Source organism: Procambarus clarkii, chromosome 40 (genome assembly GCF_040958095.1).
Source record: "Procambarus clarkii isolate CNS0578487 chromosome 40, FALCON_Pclarkii_2.0, whole genome shotgun sequence".
NCBI classification, from domain to species: Eukaryota; Metazoa; Arthropoda; class Malacostraca; order Decapoda; family Cambaridae; genus Procambarus; species Procambarus clarkii.
Genome location: NC_091189.1, coordinates 16,473,488 through 16,492,705, shown reverse-complemented (window position 1 = coordinate 16,492,705; position 19,218 = coordinate 16,473,488). Strand labels below are relative to the sequence as shown.

The 19,218-nt window shown below is 42.6% G+C and overlaps 2 protein-coding genes across 3 annotated transcripts in view; one reads left to right on the top strand and one right to left on the bottom strand.

Moving 5' to 3' along the window:
- The window catches only part of Aos1 (activator of SUMO 1), a 36,333-nt gene extending 19,331 nt beyond the window's left edge, over window positions 1-17,002 (top strand). The window contains exons 6-7 of the mRNA XM_069338751.1: window positions 1,235-1,423; window positions 16,754-17,002. Coding sequence (XP_069194852.1) covers window positions 1,235-1,394 — 160 coding nt within the window. The 3' untranslated portion in view covers window positions 1,395-1,423; window positions 16,754-17,002. The remainder of the gene's footprint in view (window positions 1-1,234; window positions 1,424-16,753) is intronic.
- The window catches only part of LOC123757741 (major facilitator superfamily domain-containing protein 6), a 38,299-nt gene continuing 31,744 nt past the window's right edge, over window positions 12,664-19,218 (bottom strand). For both annotated transcript variants that reach the window (XM_069338749.1, XM_069338750.1), the window contains exons 8-11: window positions 18,489-18,652; window positions 17,548-17,751; window positions 17,175-17,342; window positions 12,664-16,847 (exon numbers count right to left, since the gene is read on the bottom strand). In XM_069338749.1, coding sequence (XP_069194850.1) covers window positions 16,486-16,847; window positions 17,175-17,342; window positions 17,548-17,751; window positions 18,489-18,652 — 898 coding nt within the window. In that variant the 3' untranslated portion in view covers window positions 12,664-16,485. The remainder of the gene's footprint in view (window positions 16,848-17,174; window positions 17,343-17,547; window positions 17,752-18,488; window positions 18,653-19,218) is intronic.

The window sequence follows — 19,218 nt, the reverse complement described above, 5'->3', positions numbered from 1 at the left end:
TCGGTTTATTTGTCTTACTAAGAGAGCAGATTAATTTGCTTTGGGTCTTTTCATGCATATTTGAGGTGATTGATTAAAGACTTCTAAACACTGTTTACCTAGACTTTATTAAGGCTTTTGACACTGTTCTACAGAAGAGATTAATATGCATAGGAAAAGAAAATACTTAGAAGGATCAGATATCGGATTAACAATAGTAAAATGGTTTATCTGAGTGTGAAAAGGATCTGGCAGTCCTAACACTTTCGGCAGGCGGGGACAGATATTGAGTCCATAAATAACTATGGATGGCGGGTAGGGATGCATGTTGTGTCCAAAATTTTTATATTTGTTAAAATTCTATTTATTTTCTGATCATTATGAGACTAGTTTTAAAATGTGTGCCTCTAGATTGCAAACAATTTGATATCAAAATGAATGATGTAGCATGACAATTGAGGTCAACTCTGGAAATATTATAAATACTTGTGTGGTGATGAGCGTCCAAAATAAAAATATTTGTTAATACAGTATTCCATTTATTGTTTGATTATTATGAGACTAGTTCTATAATGTGCTCCTTTCGATTGTGAACAATTTGATACCAAAATGAACGACTTGGTACAAAAATTACAATAACAAAACTGGAAAGAGTATAAATATTTGAGTGCAGATGGTCGGTGCGTGCTTACGTGTAAAACTCAGCCGAACTTGGGATGTGTGCTGTGGGTGGTGCATTGGGTCATTTGACCTTATATATATATATATCCCTTTAGAGAATTCTATTGTGAACAATTTGATGTAAAAATGAATGACATAGCGTGAAAATTGAGGCGAGAAAACTGAAAGGCGTATACATTTTAGTGCGGGTGAGTGCTCGCGGGAAATGCCAGGCCAACCTTGGGGGGGGGGGCATACCAGGCCGTGCAAAGTGTTAACATATAAGGATTTAAAGTGTCATCAATTTATATTGCATACCTTAGTTTTATCGATCTCTCGTTTCACCTTATTATTTTCCTGACTATAGCTACATTTACCGTGTTCTGCTATCTGAATGTACATTATTACTTATGGCTTTGTGTCCCTTTTGGCATATTTACTACCAGGTTTTATTCATTCAAGATATTACTGTTGAACAGATAATTTATGGGCTACAAAAGCAAGTAGAAGTATCTTATTGGGTTAAATCAAGTAATATTTCTTCATGACATTATTTTGCAAATAAAACTTATTCGTTGATATTTATTTGCTTTAGGTTGGTGTTTGGACAAGTCAGCCCTGTGTGTGCAATTGTTGGTGGTGTACTTGCCCAGGAGATCATCAAGGCTGTATCCCAGAAGGATCCACCGCATAATAACTTCTTTTTCTTTACCACACTGGATGGTGCGGGTGTTGTGGAATGTATTGGACATTGAGAATATACCTTGGAGCAAGATGAAAGAAGGCAAGTACTAAAAGATCATGATGGCAATGGGATTTTAATGTTTTTTTTCTGGGGGGAGCCCCCTTCAGCTCCCCGTAGCTATCCAGGCTGATATGTATATCCCTAACCTTTGGCATCAGTCAGTGTGGATGGAGTTCTAGGCCTACTGGGGACCACGAGCCAGAACCTGGCCCCCTCAGAGAGGCACGAGGACAATGGTCTATAGAAATGCACATGTGATTTGGAGCATTCTATATCTGCCATCGACTGGGACAGGCACCCAGAAAGGTAAGCGCCTCAAAACAAACCCCTATTCTGGTTAAATCAAAGAAAATAGCCAAACGAGTGGACAGAACTCCCCAAATGAAAACAAGCAATCAAGCATGATGTCACACGCCGCTTGTCTGCGCAGCTCCCCCCTCCCTGGGAGTGGGGTAGGGGGAGCCCTAGATCTACCACTCCGGCGATCTAACCATTAGTTCTTAGGTTGGTGTGATTAGGCACGGTCGGATGGCTCCAGCTCCAGTTCTCTTGCCGTGTTGTGCTTGGTGTTCAGTGCTGTTCTTACGGTGGTGTGCGAGCTGGGAGTGATATTCGCAGGTACTCGGGCTGCATGTGCTTAGGGTTGTCTTCCCTAAGTGCCCTGTAAGTACAGCCCTTGGGGCTTGGGGTTCTCTTCCACAAGTTGCCTTGGGGTCTACCTCTATGGTCTTTTGCTGCTTGGTAATTGACCGCCCCGAGTGTTGGGGGTTTTCCTCCCTTGTTTACCTTGGGGTAAGTGATAGTTCATTGCACTGGTGGGGCGCGCAGTACTGTGCAGCTAGTTTTTACCTATTACAGTGGCCGGCTCTGTTCCTCCTGGGTACATTATCCTCTTGCGGGGTTTTTCTTTTCTTTTTATTTTGGCCTGGTAGGGGGGTTAGCCTTTGTGTCCCTTGTCCCTGTTTAGTTAGGGTGTTGACCTCCTGTGTTCGGTGGTACCCCTGCTTTGCTCCTTTGAGTGAATACATCCTGGGGGTTCAGTTTAGCAGTTTGGTAGACTTGGGCACCAGTTAGCAGTACCCTGCCTGGGCTTACCCTTAGCGATACCAGTCTAGGGGCCCCCTGGGAATCCCTGCCGAGGTGCACGGGTCCGATGGATGCGACCCTGGGGTCTCCTTTCACCTTTTTCGAGTTTGAGGGTTACTCTGTGTCCTTGTATCAGGGTGACACTCATTGTTTTTGCCTCCATCATGCTGCCTGTTGAGTCAGTGACACCTTCGATCCTGAGTCCTGTGAGCACTGTTACTTGTTTGTGACTCAATTCACCCAATCTGATGATGACTTTATTCGAGTGCAGGCAGCTCAGGCGTTGCATGCTAGGTTTTGGTTGCGGCAACGCTCTCGGTCGGTTGCCTCCCCAGATGCCTCGAGGCTGTCCCGCTTTGCTTATAGGGTCCCGGACTTGGGGGGATGTTGGTCACTTTGACCTTGGTTCAGTCTGCACCCCCTCGTTCTTCCCCTGCCGTGGTTCATTCTGCCCCCCCCCCCCCCCATCTCTTGCTTCCGGCTCTGAAGCGTCTGAGGGTTTCGGAGTCAGGGAGAGGTCTAGAGGTTTCTGAGGCTCAGGCAGTTTCAGGGGTTGCCTCTTCTGGGGAGGCGACGGAGGCATTACGACCCCCTTCCTCCAGCCGTAGCATCGGGGTCTAACCAGTGGGCCTCTTCTTCTCCCGCGTTTCCGGCTGCCCTCACAGTGTTCAAGAGAGAACTTGACAAACATCTCCAAAGGATACCTGATCAACCAGGCTGTGATTCATACATCAGGCTGCGAGCAGCCGCGTCCAACAGCCTGGTTGACCATTCCAGCAACGAGGTGGCCTGGTCGATGACCGGGCCATAGGGTCGCTGAGCCCGGAATCACCTCAAGGTAGGCCCCATTTTTTTCTGGTGAAGGTGGGGCTTTGGAGGAGGGCTCGCCCTCGGAAACTGACGTGAAGGTTCCTGGGGTTGGGGTGGGACTGACTTGGAGGCCATGGGCCCCGTTGGACCCCGCCTGTGTTTTCCAACCCTCCGAGCGGGGCTTTGTTACAAGGAGTGGGGATTTTCCTTCTTCCCTCTGAATACAAGTTTGTTTGGGCGTCGGCCCCTCCCCGGGTTTCAGTTCAGTGTCCCTTCGGGTCCGTCGGTTCCGTCCTTCCTGTGGATAATTTTAACCGCTTTCCCAACCTTCTTCCCTTAAACATGTATTCTTCTACATCATGTCGCAATCATGTTCAAATCGTATCATGTTCCTGCATGACCATTGGTCACGGATACCAATGGGCCCATATGAGCCTCTGTCATTTTGTGCTTGTTTATCAAGGTTCTAGAAGATCTTCGATACTTAAAATATTATTGGAACATCTGTAGACTTCCGATGAGGCTTCTCTCCAGTCCTTTCTCAGACTCGTTGGTCCTCTCCCGTACTCCTTGTCATCTTTCAATTCTGTTTCATTATTTTGTAATCACATCGTCTCTCCGTACTTTGTCTTGATATTACTAATAATTGTTAAATACACTTTGTTGGCACCCTCCCCAAAAGACGGGTGGTGCAGTTCGGACCTCTGGCGCATGGGCCGGGGGTGATCGTTTTGTTTATGGGTGGTGTAAACGTGTTGGTGTTCCGCATCCTTTATCGCGGGTTATACGCTGTTCTCGTTCATCTTGTCTTTCCAGTCATAGCCCCCTAGATACTGGGGGTGTTCTGGATTTTATATATGGGGGAAATCACCTAGTTATTTTCCTCTGCTTATGGGTGTGAGGTGGCTTATAGTGGTGCCACCTCCACCTCTTCAATACTCCTCATCTTCTCCTACTGTGCACGCACCTCTGAACATACTCCACTAGCGATGCTCCCAGAATATTACCCGGCTCAGCTGTGTCGTGACAGTCGTGTCTACGCTCTACAGGTGAGATTCTATGGTGTGGCGACACAGTCAGCCAGGCTCTGGTTCTCGATTTTTGGATGCGTGTTGGGTATTGTTGTAGTGTGTTGTTTGCCCAAATGCGTGTGTCTTCACGTGACCTTACTGTGTCTGTATATCTTGTTCTTTGTTGCATTGTGGGGCACAGCCCCGAATTTCGATGCCTTTTGTTTAGTCTTTCAGCGACTGAATCTTTTCTAGACTCTGGACACTCATTCACTGACTCAGTCAATGATATCTGGACACTCATTCATTGTCTCGGTCAGTGCTATCTGGACACTCATTCATTCCCTGTCATTCAGTGCCTGGCTGCACCCTTATATACCTTGGAGTCTCTATATATGTAGTTGATCGTGTACATTATGTTCCCGATTGCTACCTAGGTCTTCTTCGTCCTATTATTTTTACTCCTGTCCCTAGCTACCGGTGCTTTGACCATTTTACGGTCTTTTCATTGCGTATTTCCGTATTTCCTTCCTCTATACTACACATTGTTGTGTATCTTGGTATATGCTTATTGGCTTATTGGCTGATGTTGGTGTTAGGTTGGACTATCTGCAGGTTCAGTACCTTGATATTGGACTGCTTCAGTGTTCAGAAAGCACTGAGTTCTTTCATCTTCTCCTTGTATGTCACTGCCAGCTTCTGAGTTGAAATGTCTGCAGGTGGATGTAGATTTCCAATCAACCTTTCCTGCTGCTACAGTTCCTTTTCATTGGGACAGGAGTAGCTAGGATTACGGCCCAGGCTACGGCCTTTTCTGTGTTCCTTTTCTAGAAAGTACATTTTTGTTTTAGTGCGGTGCACGTCCTGAGTAGTTCCGATATATTACTCAGCGATTCATGCGTTGTTCTTCCCTGCTGGAGCTGGTTGCACTGCTCCTGCAGTGCAACCTGCTTTGTGTCTTGCGATTCTGCTTCGTGTCTCATGATTCGGCACATGGTGCTCATTTTCCTCATTGACCTCTGCCCAGGCCCTGGCTCTTCAGTTTTGTCACCATTTTATCCTTGTTGTTTGCGAAGTCTGCGGTTCTTGTTGTCGGACCTGTTGGTCCTTTAGGGGGGTCCCGCAGGGGTGGGGGAGGTTCCTCCCGGACGGGGTGTTTCTGCTTGCCTGGGTTGGTTCTCTCCCAACTCGCCGGGTTTGGGTTCCTGGTTCCCTGGCGGACGTTCTTTCTGGTTCCTTGCCGGCCTTGGTTTCAGGTGCTGCTTGCTTGGTGTCTACACCTTGCGGTTCCCTATGGCTCCGCCTCTTTCAAATGATCGGTCCGGTCCGTGAAGAGGCTGATTCGGTCTTCTCGAGTCCTCATGTCTGGTAATTCTCGAGTCTCTCACCATCTTTTTGGTACTTACCTATTTGTGCTTGGCGGGGTTGAGCTTTGGCTCTTTGGTCCTGCCTCTCAACTGTCAATCAACTGGTGTACAGATTCCTGACCCTACTGGGCTCTATCATATCTACATTTGAAACTGTGTATGGAGTCAGCCTCCACCACATCACTGCCTAATGCAATCCACCTGTTAATTACTCTGACACTGAAAAAGTTCTTTCTAACATCCCTGTGGCTCATTTGGGTACTCAGTTTCCACCTGTGTCCCTTTGTTCGCATACCACCAGTGTTGAATAGTTTATCCGTGTCTATCCTGTCAATTCCCCTGAGAATTTTGTAGGTAGTGATCATGTCTCCCCTGTGGTTGCAGGGGCTTCAGGAGACAGGTTTGGTGTGATATCAACTCCTAGATCTTTCTCTCTTTCCGTTTCATTAAGTACTTCATCTCTTATTCTGTATCCTGTGTCTGGCCTCCTGTTTCCACTGCCTAGTTTCATTACTTTGCATTTACTTGGCTTGAACTTTAGCAGCCATTTGTTGGACCAATCATTCAGTTTGTCTGGGTCATTTTGTAGCCTCCTACTATCATCCTCTGTTTCAATCCTTCTCATAATTTTTGCATCATCGGCAAACATTGAGAGAAACGAGTCTATACCCCTCTGGGAGATCATTTACATATATTTGAAACAGTATAGGTCTTAGGACTGACCCCTGCGGGACTCCACTTGTGACGTCTTGCCAATCTGAGACCTCACCCCTCAGAGACTCATTGTCTTCTGTTGCTTAGGTTCTTCCTTATCCAGTGGAGTACCTTCCCTTTCACTCCCTTTCCCTGGTGATCAGGTTGCTTCATTGATGGTGTCTCACCTGCGTGCTTCGTCTCGACGGTGGTATAGGGTTTTGCAGGCGGTCCTAACTTTTCTTTTTGTCTCTTAATAGATATCCTGCGATTTTGTTGACGTGGTCTTGTCCTTCTCTCGTAGAGGTTTGGGACCGTCGTCTTGACACATTGTCACCTCGTATCGTGCGGCGTTATCTTGAGAGGATTTCGGGGCTTTAGTGGCCCTGCGGCCCGGTCCTCGACCAGGCTTCCACCCCCAAGAAGCAGCCCGTGACAGCTGACTTAACACCCAGGTACCTATTTTACTGTTAGGGAACAGGGGCATAGGGTGAAAGAAACTTTGCCCATTGTTTCTCTCTGGTGCCTGGGATCGAACCCAGGACCACAGGATCACAGGATCACAGGATCACAAGTCCAATGTGCTGTCTGCTCGTCCGACCGGTGTTGGCCGAGCCGCTGCAGCTTACTTTCGGTATTGATATTCCTTCTGCACCATTTCGCTAGCTGTCTCGGGCGTTGTTTCACCTCCGGCCTGCTCATGCGCGGCCTGAACCATCCTGGTTTTTGGACAGAGTGCTCTCGTTTCTGTCTTCGCCTCGGTTTGTTGTGGCCTCTTCGGTTCAGGTTTTTTTTTCCAAAGCTCTTTTCTTGTTGGCATTGGCCTTTGGCAGTCGGTTTGGGGAGCTTCATGCTCTCCTCCGGCACAGAATTTTCTGCTCTTTTGGTCATGGTGATAGGTTTGTTCGTTTGCAGCCGTCTTGTTCGTTTCTGGCGAAGGATGAGACTGCTGCTTTCTGGAGGGGCCTTGGGTTGTTGATGCTTGATTGGTCAGGCCCGGGGTTCATTGTGTTGTCCAGTTGCGGCACTCCGCCGTTATTTGTATGCCACGGCCTCGGTGGCCGGGGACGCCCTTTGGGTTGATATGGTTTCCCTTCTTCCCTGTTCCCAGATTCAGGTCTCTCAAGTTGTCCACAGGGTTATTTGGTCTAGCCATTCTGCGGTCTATCCTCGTGCCCGTGACGTTCGTAAGTTTGCTGCTTTTGCTGCATTCTTTGGTAACATGTCTTGTGTTGATATTCGGGCTTGGGATTTTGGCGGTTGAACAGGGTCCTGGCTGCACGCTACCTCGTAAATGTTCCTGGGCCTAGTCGAGCCTGTGTCGCTTTGGGTCAGCGGTTGCAGCCAGTTGTCTCGACTTCGAGTTCAGATGTGAACACCAACTGCCTCCCGGGTAAGTCCCTCTAGTTTTTGTCTTTGGTGAAGTAGCTCCGGGGGAGCCAAAGTCTAAGTCTAAGAACCCAGTCTAGCATCCGAAGTCGAACATCCAGTCTAAGAACTAGTCGTTGGATCGCCGGTGCGGTGGGTCTGAGGCTCCCCCTTCCCTCTCCCGGGGAGGGGGGAGCTGCGCAGACAAGTGGCACGGCTCGTGTGACATCATGCTTGATTGTTCGTTTTCATTTGGGCAATTCTGTCCACTCATTTGGGTATTTTCTTTGTTTTAACCAGAATAGGGGGGTTTGTTTTCAGGCGCTTACCTTTCTGGGTGCCTGTCCCGGTCAATGGCAGATATAGAATGCTCCAAATTACATATGCATTTCTATAGGCCATTTGCTCCTCATGGCTCTCTGAGGAGAGCCAGGTTCTGGCTCATGATCCCCGGTAGGCCTAGAACTCCATCCACACTGATGCCAAAGGTTAGGGATATACATATCAGCCTGGATAGCTCCGGGGAGCCTCCGGGACTCTCCCAAAAAATGGCGTTTCATTACATTCAACGCTTTTTTTTTTTTTTTTTAATTAAAGGTTATTCTTTTTTTTATAAAAAGGCAAAGATTTATGCCAACAGTATTCAGAAAGGAAACATTTGGTTTTTATTATATAGCATTTGGTCTTAGGGTAACCCTATCACTTGTATAACCCCATCTTCCCAGTACAGTACTCTGTCATGTGACACTTTGAAATTACTGACGGTTTTGGCCTCCATGTCCTTCCCACTTGTTCCAACCGTCTACCACTGTTTGCAAAAAGAGAACTTTAAAATTTTTGGGGGACCTTTGTTTCCTTAGCTTGAATCTCTGACCTTGGAGAATACTAGTATATAGTTGTAGGTTTCAAGAATTCCTCTTTGTAAATGTTGTCAATTCAACATTCAATTGACTGTGCTGTGCTGTGCAGAACATATCGCCTCTTTCTTCCATCCTCTATCTTTGGCATATTTAACCTCTCAACTGCTTGGCTTCCAAATATGACACCCCCCAGTGCGCAGGAAATAAATTCTCTGGAAAAAAATCTTTATTTTTTTGAAAGTGTCCAAAACCCTTCCCTGGGTATGGATATGTTAACAAAAATTGAGTCAAAATTGTACTTACTTTGGCTGCTATGGGGTTCGTAAGTTCGCGCGTGACGTCATCAATCCCTGTTTGCGCATGGCGTATATCCCCGAGGCCACTAGCGTGCCCGGCTCAAGATGCACCAATTGCCACCAATATATTTTTGTTAATTTTTTGCGCACAATTCCAAATACATTTTATTTGTTTTTTCGTGCCAATTCTATGTATAATGAGCATGTACACTATATTATGGCAGTAGAACATCCGTACTGTCCAAAGACACTGTGTTACGTGCATAACACGTGTACACATAAGTTGCACATATTTCCCATGCATCATTCTAATTTATGTATATATACAATCTATTTACACACTATACACTATCGCACACTATATACATTCACCATCAACACACTCAGAACTCTGCAAGTGTCAGCTGCCACACCAGCCAGTCTTCCTCACTGTTCCAACATCTTACTTGCCTACATTGCTTCTCCTACCATACTGTTATTGTTTTTATTACACTATACATGTTATGTATACCTATCTACATGTTTTATTCACCAGAACTATGCAAGTAAGCCAGTATTGTGTCCAAATTTTACAGTGGCCACCATACACTGCATGAGAAATCACTCTGCAGCCAGCAAACGACACTATGATTACGTTACCTCCCTCACCAAAATAGCTCTTCCCAACATTCTCCTGTTGCTGTTATTACAAAGCAAAACAAGAGTGGCTGCCACACACACAGTGAGGCTACCTTGATTCTCTCCCTCGCTCCCTCACCACAGTTCCTCCTCTCACAATACTATGCACAGTGCTATCACCACAATCCTGCGTTATCACAATACTGGTCACTAAATCCTGTAAATGAGTAATTGATCACAAGTTTATTTTGTAAAGGAACCTAGGAAGTCGTTTGAAGAATCCTAGATGGACGAAATAATGCTGTGGTGCTGTGGCTAGCATTGTGAACATCGTGAACAGCATTGAATCACTGATATTTAAACATTGTACACAGTCATTATCACACTCGGGCTCTTCTGTAATACTATCATGGCAAAATAATACAAGTTATATATATATTTTGACATTATTAGGCGATGCTGTTGTCACAAGCTGAACAGCAGTGCTGTGAGCTCATGCTGTGTGCGTCAGCCTTGGTTGCTCACTCAGTACTGAGGCTCTCACACCTGGGAATGTGGCCCATGATTTTTTTAACGATGGCGTCTGTTTACAAGAACCCTGAGAAAGCTGATGTGAACCTCATGTGGCCGTGGGAGTTTTGAATGGAACGCTAAAAATATAAATACCCGGAGGCGTGTTGTGCATCCCTGTCGAGGGACTGCAGGCGCATTGCGCAGTTGAGAGGTTAACACCTCTAGCTTCTGACCATGTGTGTGCACGTGCATACATGTATATAATGTATATCTAGGTATATAAAAGACTGGTTCATTCTAGAGATTATAGTTATACACAATAATTTAGTTATTGAATTTGTTATAGAATTTAGTTTTTGATTCAATATCCTTCATCAGCATATATAACAGTATATCTGGAAAGGTTTTGGAAAAATAACAGTAATTTTTCCATTGAAAAGCAACCCTCTAATTTCAGTAGGAAAATATTAATTTCTTTAACCCTTTTGTAGTTCCGGGCTTTTTAGCATTTGTCACCCACAGGCACATACCAAAAAAAAAAAATATTTTTTCTTCTAAACCTGTTAATTTGTGTTCTCTGATCATGGGAAAAATAATAAAAAAATCGTAAGTGGCATATATTGCCCGCTATAGGGTGGGGAAGTCTGGCAAAAAAACAAGACGTTGACTCAGCGTGCGTCCCAGGCGGTCTGTTGCTCGCCAGCTGTCAGGCAGGAGTTGCCACAAAGAGATAATTACCTAATTATTTCAATGTCTCTGATTGATTTTTCAGTTTTTTGCTGTAATATTATTCAATACAGTAGTGTGTAGTGTGATATATTTATATAATAAAATGAGTGAATCATCGCTGTACTCAAAAATATGGTGTGCATATTGTTGATTCAATTATTATGTTCGTCAAACAGTGAACAAATACTTTGTCGGTTATTACACTATATACACAGGTTGTATATAAGTATCTGCATGTTTTGTTCACCATAACGAACAACTAAGTTGCTATTATGAGTCAAAAAACGAGGAGTTGACCGCCACACCAGCTAGCCACTCGCTGCTACTCACTCCCTCAACACCTCACTCGCCCACATTCTCCTCCCACCATACTGTTTTTGCTTTTATTCACTATATACAGACGTTATATATAAGTATCTACATTCGTGTTCACTATAACAAACCACCAAGTTGGCATGCTGAGTGGCAGTGGCAGCCTACCACTGGCTGCTACTGCCTCCCTCCCTCAACTCACCTGACTCACCCACATTCTCCTCCCACAATACTGTTTTTGCTTTTATTCACTATATACAGTCGTTATATATAAGTATCTGCATGTTTTGTTCACAACTGTACAACTAAGTTGATATAGTTAGTTCAGGCACTAAGAGACGTCACTACACACAGTCAGGTGGCGGCTGCTTCCCTCACACATTCAAGGTCAGACGCACTAAAATTTCACCCCCAACAATACTGTTTGTGGGGTTATTACCATATATACAGACGTTATATATAAGTATCTACATGGTTTGTTCACCATAACTGTTCAACTAAGCCGGTATAATGCCCAAAGAGTATAGTGGCCACCCCTACCAACATGACAAATTATGCAGATGTTGCCACACCCATCACCAAAATGGCTTCTCCCCCACACTCCTTTTGTTGTTATTACACTGTATATACACGTTATATATAAGCATCTACATTCGTGTTCACCATAACGAACCACTAAGTTGGTATGCTCAGTGGCAGTGGCAGCCTGCCACTGGCTGCCACTCCCTCTGTCCCTCACCTCACCTGACTCGCCACCATTCTCCTCCCACCATACTGTTTTTGCTTTTATATACAGACGTTATATATAAGTATTTGCATGGTTTGTTTACCATAGTGAACAACTAAGCTGGTATAGTGAGTCCAGACAGTAAAAGGTGGTCACACAGAGTCAGCAGACAATGCTACCTCACTCCCCACCAAGATTACTCCTCCCACTACAGTGCTGATTATCATGACAATCCTGCTATTGTCAGAATCCTGGTCATTTTTATCACAGTCAGGAGTCTTCTGTAATAATATCATCGCTAAATAATAGCATGAACATGTATATTATGGCATTTTTAGGCGATGCTGTGGTTACAAGCTGAACAGCAGTGCTGTGAGCTCATGCTGCGTGCGTCAGGCGTGGTAGCTCACTCAATACTGAGGGCCCCTCACACCCGGAAATTTGGCCCACGATTTTTTTTTAAAATGGCGTCTGTTTACAAGAGCCCTGATGAAGGTGTGTTGAACACCGTGTATCTGCTGGCCGTTTAAATCTTGAGAAGTACTCCAATACATCATATGATGTGGAGCACAAGTTACTGCAAGTCACTGAACACATCATATGATGTGTTGCACAGTTAAAGGGTTAAAAAATCTTGCCAAAGGTATTTTTCTATATGCTGATTAAGAATACCACTGCAAATGCTGTAAAAATTCATACTTGTCCCGACAATGATATAATCTTTTTTTTTTTTTAATTATGTTACAGGGGAGGAAATTGGGCTGGGATGCCAGATTTTCTTATTCTCCATGCTAAAGACTTGGTACCCATACCATTTAAAATCTCGTAACAATGGGAGGAGGGCAGTATAATATAGAAAGTTTGATAACATTGGAAAAAGAAAACACTACTTAATCGAAAAAATATATTTGTGAACCAAGTTAATTTAATATACATACAGTGACACCTCGGTTTACGAATGCCCCTCTTTTACACACTTTACCTTGGGTAACGTAGTTTTTTTTATATGTTTATGGCCAACCTGAGGCATGGCGATCGTGCCTCAGTTTACCAGTGCCTCCCATCTAATGACAATCACTCCTGAATTCTTTGTAAAGCATTTGTGTTTTTTGGATTTTTGGGTACTTGAACACAAAAGTAATTGTTATATATCTCACCATGGGTCCCAAGAAAGTCAGTGGTAAGGTTCAACCTAAGAAAATAGTTGTGAGTAGAGGCAGTAGAGGATGTCTCTTATTAATAAAATGTGTGACATATAGGCTCACCCAGATAAAAGCTGTAGCAGGCCATTGTATTGACCTTTTAACACTTTCGCGCTCTCGGCGCTCAAAAAAAAACAATACCCCAGATGCTTTCGGCACTTCGCGCGCCTACGCGGTAAGACCGAAAAAGTGTACACTCTTTTGACTGTCCTGACAATAATTGAAGGCGCACGTATTTAAATTTGGTATCACTGTGTTCGCAATGAAATTGTCTATAGGAGCATACCTATAAAATGCCGCCCAAGCATAAGGAGTATCAACACCAAATAAAAAACTATGCAGATCACTCGCCGAGAGCGCCAAACAGCAACAAAATGTTTCCACTCTCTTAATGGTTGCGAAGCCTACAGTTGTCCTACATCGCTAATTTTGGTATCATTGGAATCGCAATAAAATTCTCTACACGGACATATGCATATGAATGTTTAATATAGGTAATTGCCTACCCGCAAGTGTGTGTGAAGTGGAGAGTAGTTAGCCGCGAGCGCACTGGCGAAAACACAGGGGGGAAATCATGCTTGGAAAGTTTATACGTTTCCTGACCCTACTTTTCTATGTACGTATTTCTTTTTTATACCAATGTGTTCGCAATAAAATGTTCCATAAGATGAACTGTATAACATTTGTACAAAGCATGTGTAAGAGAAGCACCAAATATAGAACCACGTCGCTCAGTATGCGTTCGCGGCAGAAACGAACGCATTGTTTTCGTTCGTTTGATGTTTGTCATGTTTATACTTGTTGAAACATTTTATAATTTGTATGACAGTGATCGCAGTAAAATTCCCTACACAGACATATACATAACACATACAAATATTTCCCACGTGTTGGATATATCAACGGCTAAAGGGAACCCACTGCCACACGCTCGCCACACCCCCAAACATACTTTGTGTATTTTTTTTTTTACTCATAGAAGTTTATGTGATGTAATATTCATTCTGGTACCAAAAAATTCGCAAATAAATTCTCTACAAAACAAAAGTATCCCCATCCATTTCGGTTAAAAAATGGAATTTATATAAATATTTTTTCGATGGACGAGAAAAGTAGGCTGTTATGCGGAATCGTAAGAAAAAACAGCGACGAGTTATCTCTAATCTAAAGCGCGAAAGTGTTAAATGACAATGTGACTACAATTGTCTGTACTACAGACAAGTGTTAAAATGTAGGGAAAAACAAGTGTCTTTAGGCAGATTCTGAGTAAGACAAGCAAACATTGAGCCACAACCAGGTCTTACTGGTACTCCTGCAAAACGTAGGAGAGAGAGTACCCCAGAGAAGTCATCACTGCCTGATGTTATAATGACTCCCCTTCCAAACAGTAACACCTATCCTCCCCTACCTCCTCACCGTCTTCCATACGGAAACGAGAGTCATCAATAAAATTAAGCAATAATGTGTACATACTTTAGTACTAAAGATTTGGGTAATTTAGGTATAAAATTTACTTTAGGTTAATATTTTTGGGAGTGTGGAACGTATTAATTCAATTTTACATTATTTCTTATGGGAAAATTTGCTTCAGTTTATGAACCGTCTCTGGGAACGGATTAAATTCGTAAGGTGAGGTACCACTGTATATGATTTTGATTGCATATCTAAATGTTATGAATGAAAATTAAGACAAATGTGCTGCATTATCTAGCTATTCAGTATATATAGTTGAAAGTGACCGCATTGTTAACATTGTTAATTTTGCTGTTCAGCCATTCGATGTGTCTGACAATCTTTGCATCATCGTCAAGTTGGGTGATTAAATTATTGAAATTCATGATCACTCTGGGTTTTAAGAGAATAAAACACAAGAAAGACTGTATGATATATTATGTGCACAACCTTTCATTGCTGCCTGGAACATCGATATATTATGTGCACAACCTTTCATTGCTGCCTGGAACATCGATATATTATGTGCACAACCTTTCATTGCTGCCTGGAACATCGATATATTATGTGCACAACCTTTCATTGCTGCCTGGAACATCTTCAGTTGAAATATGGTGTTTAGCATGCATGGTTAGGGGGATATACATGGATAGAGATGAGGTACAGGTTAGGTGAATCAAGCCATGGGACTTGTGTTGGGGGGAATGAGCAGGGTTTCCTCTATGACATGACATCTTCATCTATTGGTTGGGGTTTGTGTTAGCAATGAGGCAAAGTCACTGTTCTGTATGCTTATATTAAGTCTCTTTGATGAGGATAGCTTTCAGAATTTGTATTCTGCCATCAGTTGCAGATATCATATTTTTGTGTTAAGCATTTTTCTAGTGAGTGCCACATTGTGATTATTATTATATTATTTTTTTTTTTTTTTTTTTTTTTTTTTTTTAGCTCCTGCTTGTAGGTGATTTGTGAACTTCCTTGAAAGTTTACTAGTGGTCATACCACTATAGGCTGAACAAACATTACATGCTTCATGGTGGGCAACTGTACTGGTATATCATGTTGGCTTTTTGGAGAGGGTTGTTTGTTCTCTTCAGGTTCATTATTAAGCAGATTTAATTATTAAGCAGACTTAATAATGAAGAACATCCCAAACAGAAGAAACAACCCTCTCCAGAAAGCCAATGTGATATACAATGCACTTGCCCCCATGAAAGATGTAATGTTAGTTCAGCCCTTTATTGGTACGACCACTACTAAACTTTCAAGAAGTTGACTTGTCACCTACAAGCAGGAACTCCAAAAAATTACATGATATCACAATGTGGCACTCACTAGAAAAAAAAGGCTTGAAACACACAAAAATACTTGATTCTGCAAGTGATTGCAAATAACAAATTCGGGAAGCTATCCTCGCCAAAGAAACAAAAACTACCAGGTAATATAAATATTGAGAACATTGACTTTGCCTCATTACTAACACTGAGACCCCAACCAATAGATGATGCTGTCATGTCATAACAGAGGAAACCCTGCTCATTTCCCCAACACCTAAGTCTCATGGCTTGATTCACCTAACCTGTACCTCATCTCTATCCATGTATATATCCCCTTAACCATGCCTGCTAAACACCAAATCTCACCTGAAGATGTTCCAGGCAGCAATGAAAGGTTGTGCACTTGTCATACAACCAATTTTGTGTTTTATTCTCTTAAAACCCACAGTGACCATGAATTTCAGTAACTTAATCACCCAATTCGACGATGATGCATAGAAGACTGTCAGATGCATCAAATGCCTGAAGAGCAAAATCAATAACACTAACAATGAGGTCACATCCATCCAAATAGGCTTAGACACTCCTGCTGCCCCACTACACCAACTATACAGTATAGTGGACATGTGTGCACAGCCAATATCGACCTGTTGACTCACTATAGCGGCCCTTTGGAAAAGGAGCATTAATGTGACAATAACATCAGAGTTCATGCATGAATTTGACTGTCTATAATTAAGGTGGCTTCCCAAATTTGAAAGATGCTAAATAATTATAATAACTATGTTTCTTTTTCAAATCCAGAATTTGTGTGGTTGTTTTGGGTTGCACTTTCAATATCTGTGGAATTTCCGTCCTTTTCAAATGCAGGATTGTCGTATTCTTGTTTTGTTGCATTTTTACCACATGTTGGTTTGGTTATTTCCTCTGTTGCTATCTTATCTTCTGGTGCTTTAGTTACTTGTTTTTTCATTTCCTCTTTAATTCTCTTCCTCTCTTCTTGTTGCTTGCTGAAGCAGTAGTTATTAACGAAAAAGTATATTATACAGGCAAAGGCAGACACACCAGCTGCCCCTCGGAAGGTGTTACGGATTCCCAGATACCTTATCAGGACGCCACCAGCCAGCCCCCCAAGAGCACGGCCTGCAATATCCAGTCACAAGATTAGTTATATGTCAAAATTTATTTTGTAAGAACATCGGTGATAATGTTTATTTAAAATTTTATTTACTGGATTAACAATTTGTAGATTTAGTCTACAGTATCTAAAATTGTTTAATAAAAAAATAAAAGTTTAATTTGTTCTCATGTGCCAAGACTTTGTCACGTTGAGTCTGATCTTTGCCAATTTCTGCCTTGATTTTTTACCTTGTAATTTGAATAGCAAGCCCAATTTGATTCTCCATCTACAAAATAACTTGTTATAAATTTACAAATTAAAGTAAGTTTCTTTTGCATTTGTGTACATACCACAACCATAGTGGATTCCTCCATACAGCCCCTGCAGTGTAGCAATAGTGGAAGGTGTGGACAGGTCGTCAGCATACGATACAGCAGCAGTCTCCATCAGAGATACAGTAAAGCATTCCAGAGCCTCAAAGGGCATACACCACCATGGATTTGTGAGGAAGGAGTATCCTGAGATAAAAGATTATCATAAATGCTCATGTGCCAGTATGGCCTCTGCATGGCCAATATATGTCTGATTACGAGCATAATTCGGCCATTACTGGCATATGCCAGCATGGCTGGAAGTAAATGCAGACAAAACAAAGATTCTTATTGAGCCAATATTATAAAAATGCTACTGAATCTATTGAGAAAATATAAAACTTTCAATAACCTATCATGCGGACGACATAGAAGGCGAGGCCGAGGATGATGGTGTTGGCATGCCCCAGACGGGAAATGATGGATGCCGAGGCCACAAGGATAGGAATTCCAGCTGCAGTGCCCACTGTCACAGTAAGACCCATTAAGGACCTCTTTGCTCCCAGATCCTGCAGTAGCCAGAACAGGAATGCATCCAGTAGTCCAAAGAATCCACCTGATGAAACATAAAGATGTTTAAGGTCATCATCCTCGTGAAGTTTTACTTACGAAACTTGTATATCCTGTTCTAGATCATACTGACTTAGTCTGTGTTAAACAGTTTACAAGCTTAGAAATTTTGCAACCCTGGGTTATTGTTATAGACAACCCTGTAGCAATTCTTGGCTCATAATCTGTTCAGTAATACAAATTTAAGTCACCATGATTGAGGAAAGATATGCAAGTTTAGTAAGTTGACGAGTAAATGCTTGATAAATCCTGGCTATGGCCCTTGTCTCCTTTCAGAGCAGGGGTGGTATCCAAGCTGAAATAATCAGAGGTATTTTTACTTCCAGCTTAGAATCTGCTAAAGATTGTACTGTTGGGACCACCACTACTTGAAATGAAAGGAGAGAGATACCAATATACATACATGGAAACTATTTGAGGGTTCAGTTCCTAATCTGCACACTAAAATATATTGTTTAATTATAACAAATTACCAGCAAATAAAATAAATATTAATGGGAATTGAAGTAGTTCTGATAACTGTATGGGTCTAAAGCAGCAATAATCTGGTTCAAATTTTCCTTCTAACCAGTCTCAGGATAGGTTGCAGGGTTGAAAAATTAGACCAGACAAGTAAATACAGATACTGATTATCCACCACAAACGTGTTTTCCCCTGCCACCAACATTAACCATGCAGAGTACTTCCATACAATCAGGGTAGTGTTCTCACACTCCACCTCACCTGATATCAGCATAACCACCAAGTAGACCAAAACCTCAGCATTTTTCAGTAAAGATTTGGCATCCTTGGTGACTTTCTTTGAAGGCATCCTGAAGTCAAGGTTGAGGGTGAGGATAACCAGACCAGCCAGGACTTTCAGCCCGAAGTACAAGTAAAATGCCGGTCTGTGGGAGATAAGAACTGCTGTGTGAAGTTATATTGTGCATTATGTGCCGTGTGAAGTTATATGATGTGAAGCAAGTAATTATCGAAAGAAGGTACAGCCTAGCCTGGAAACCTATTTAGTACTGTTTGGCACAAAGTACAGTACTCGGTAATTCCGTGATATAATTCAGGATGTCAATTCGAGAACAAAAAAGTACTTTCAAGTACAGTACCAGTAATGTAAATTATCAGAAGATACATCAAGTTTTTTGTCAAACACATGACTCAAATTTACATTGGAAAAACAAATAATTCTGATCATGCTGAAAATCAGTACATTTTACAAGGAGTGCACAGCTGTTAGCAAGACAGTGCTGTTCTAACAATATGGTGCACAATTGTGTTTCAGTAAGCACCCACGAGTCATATGTGGGGGTAGGTGGGTGTTAAAATACTATAAAGCATAAGTGCTCTAAGTCAACTACTATAAAAAAAAAAAATTGACAAATGAAATGTAACTCTCTTAGAGCATACCAAATTGCATTAAAGCTCTGTTGCAAAAAAAATAAAAAAAAACTTTAAGGGG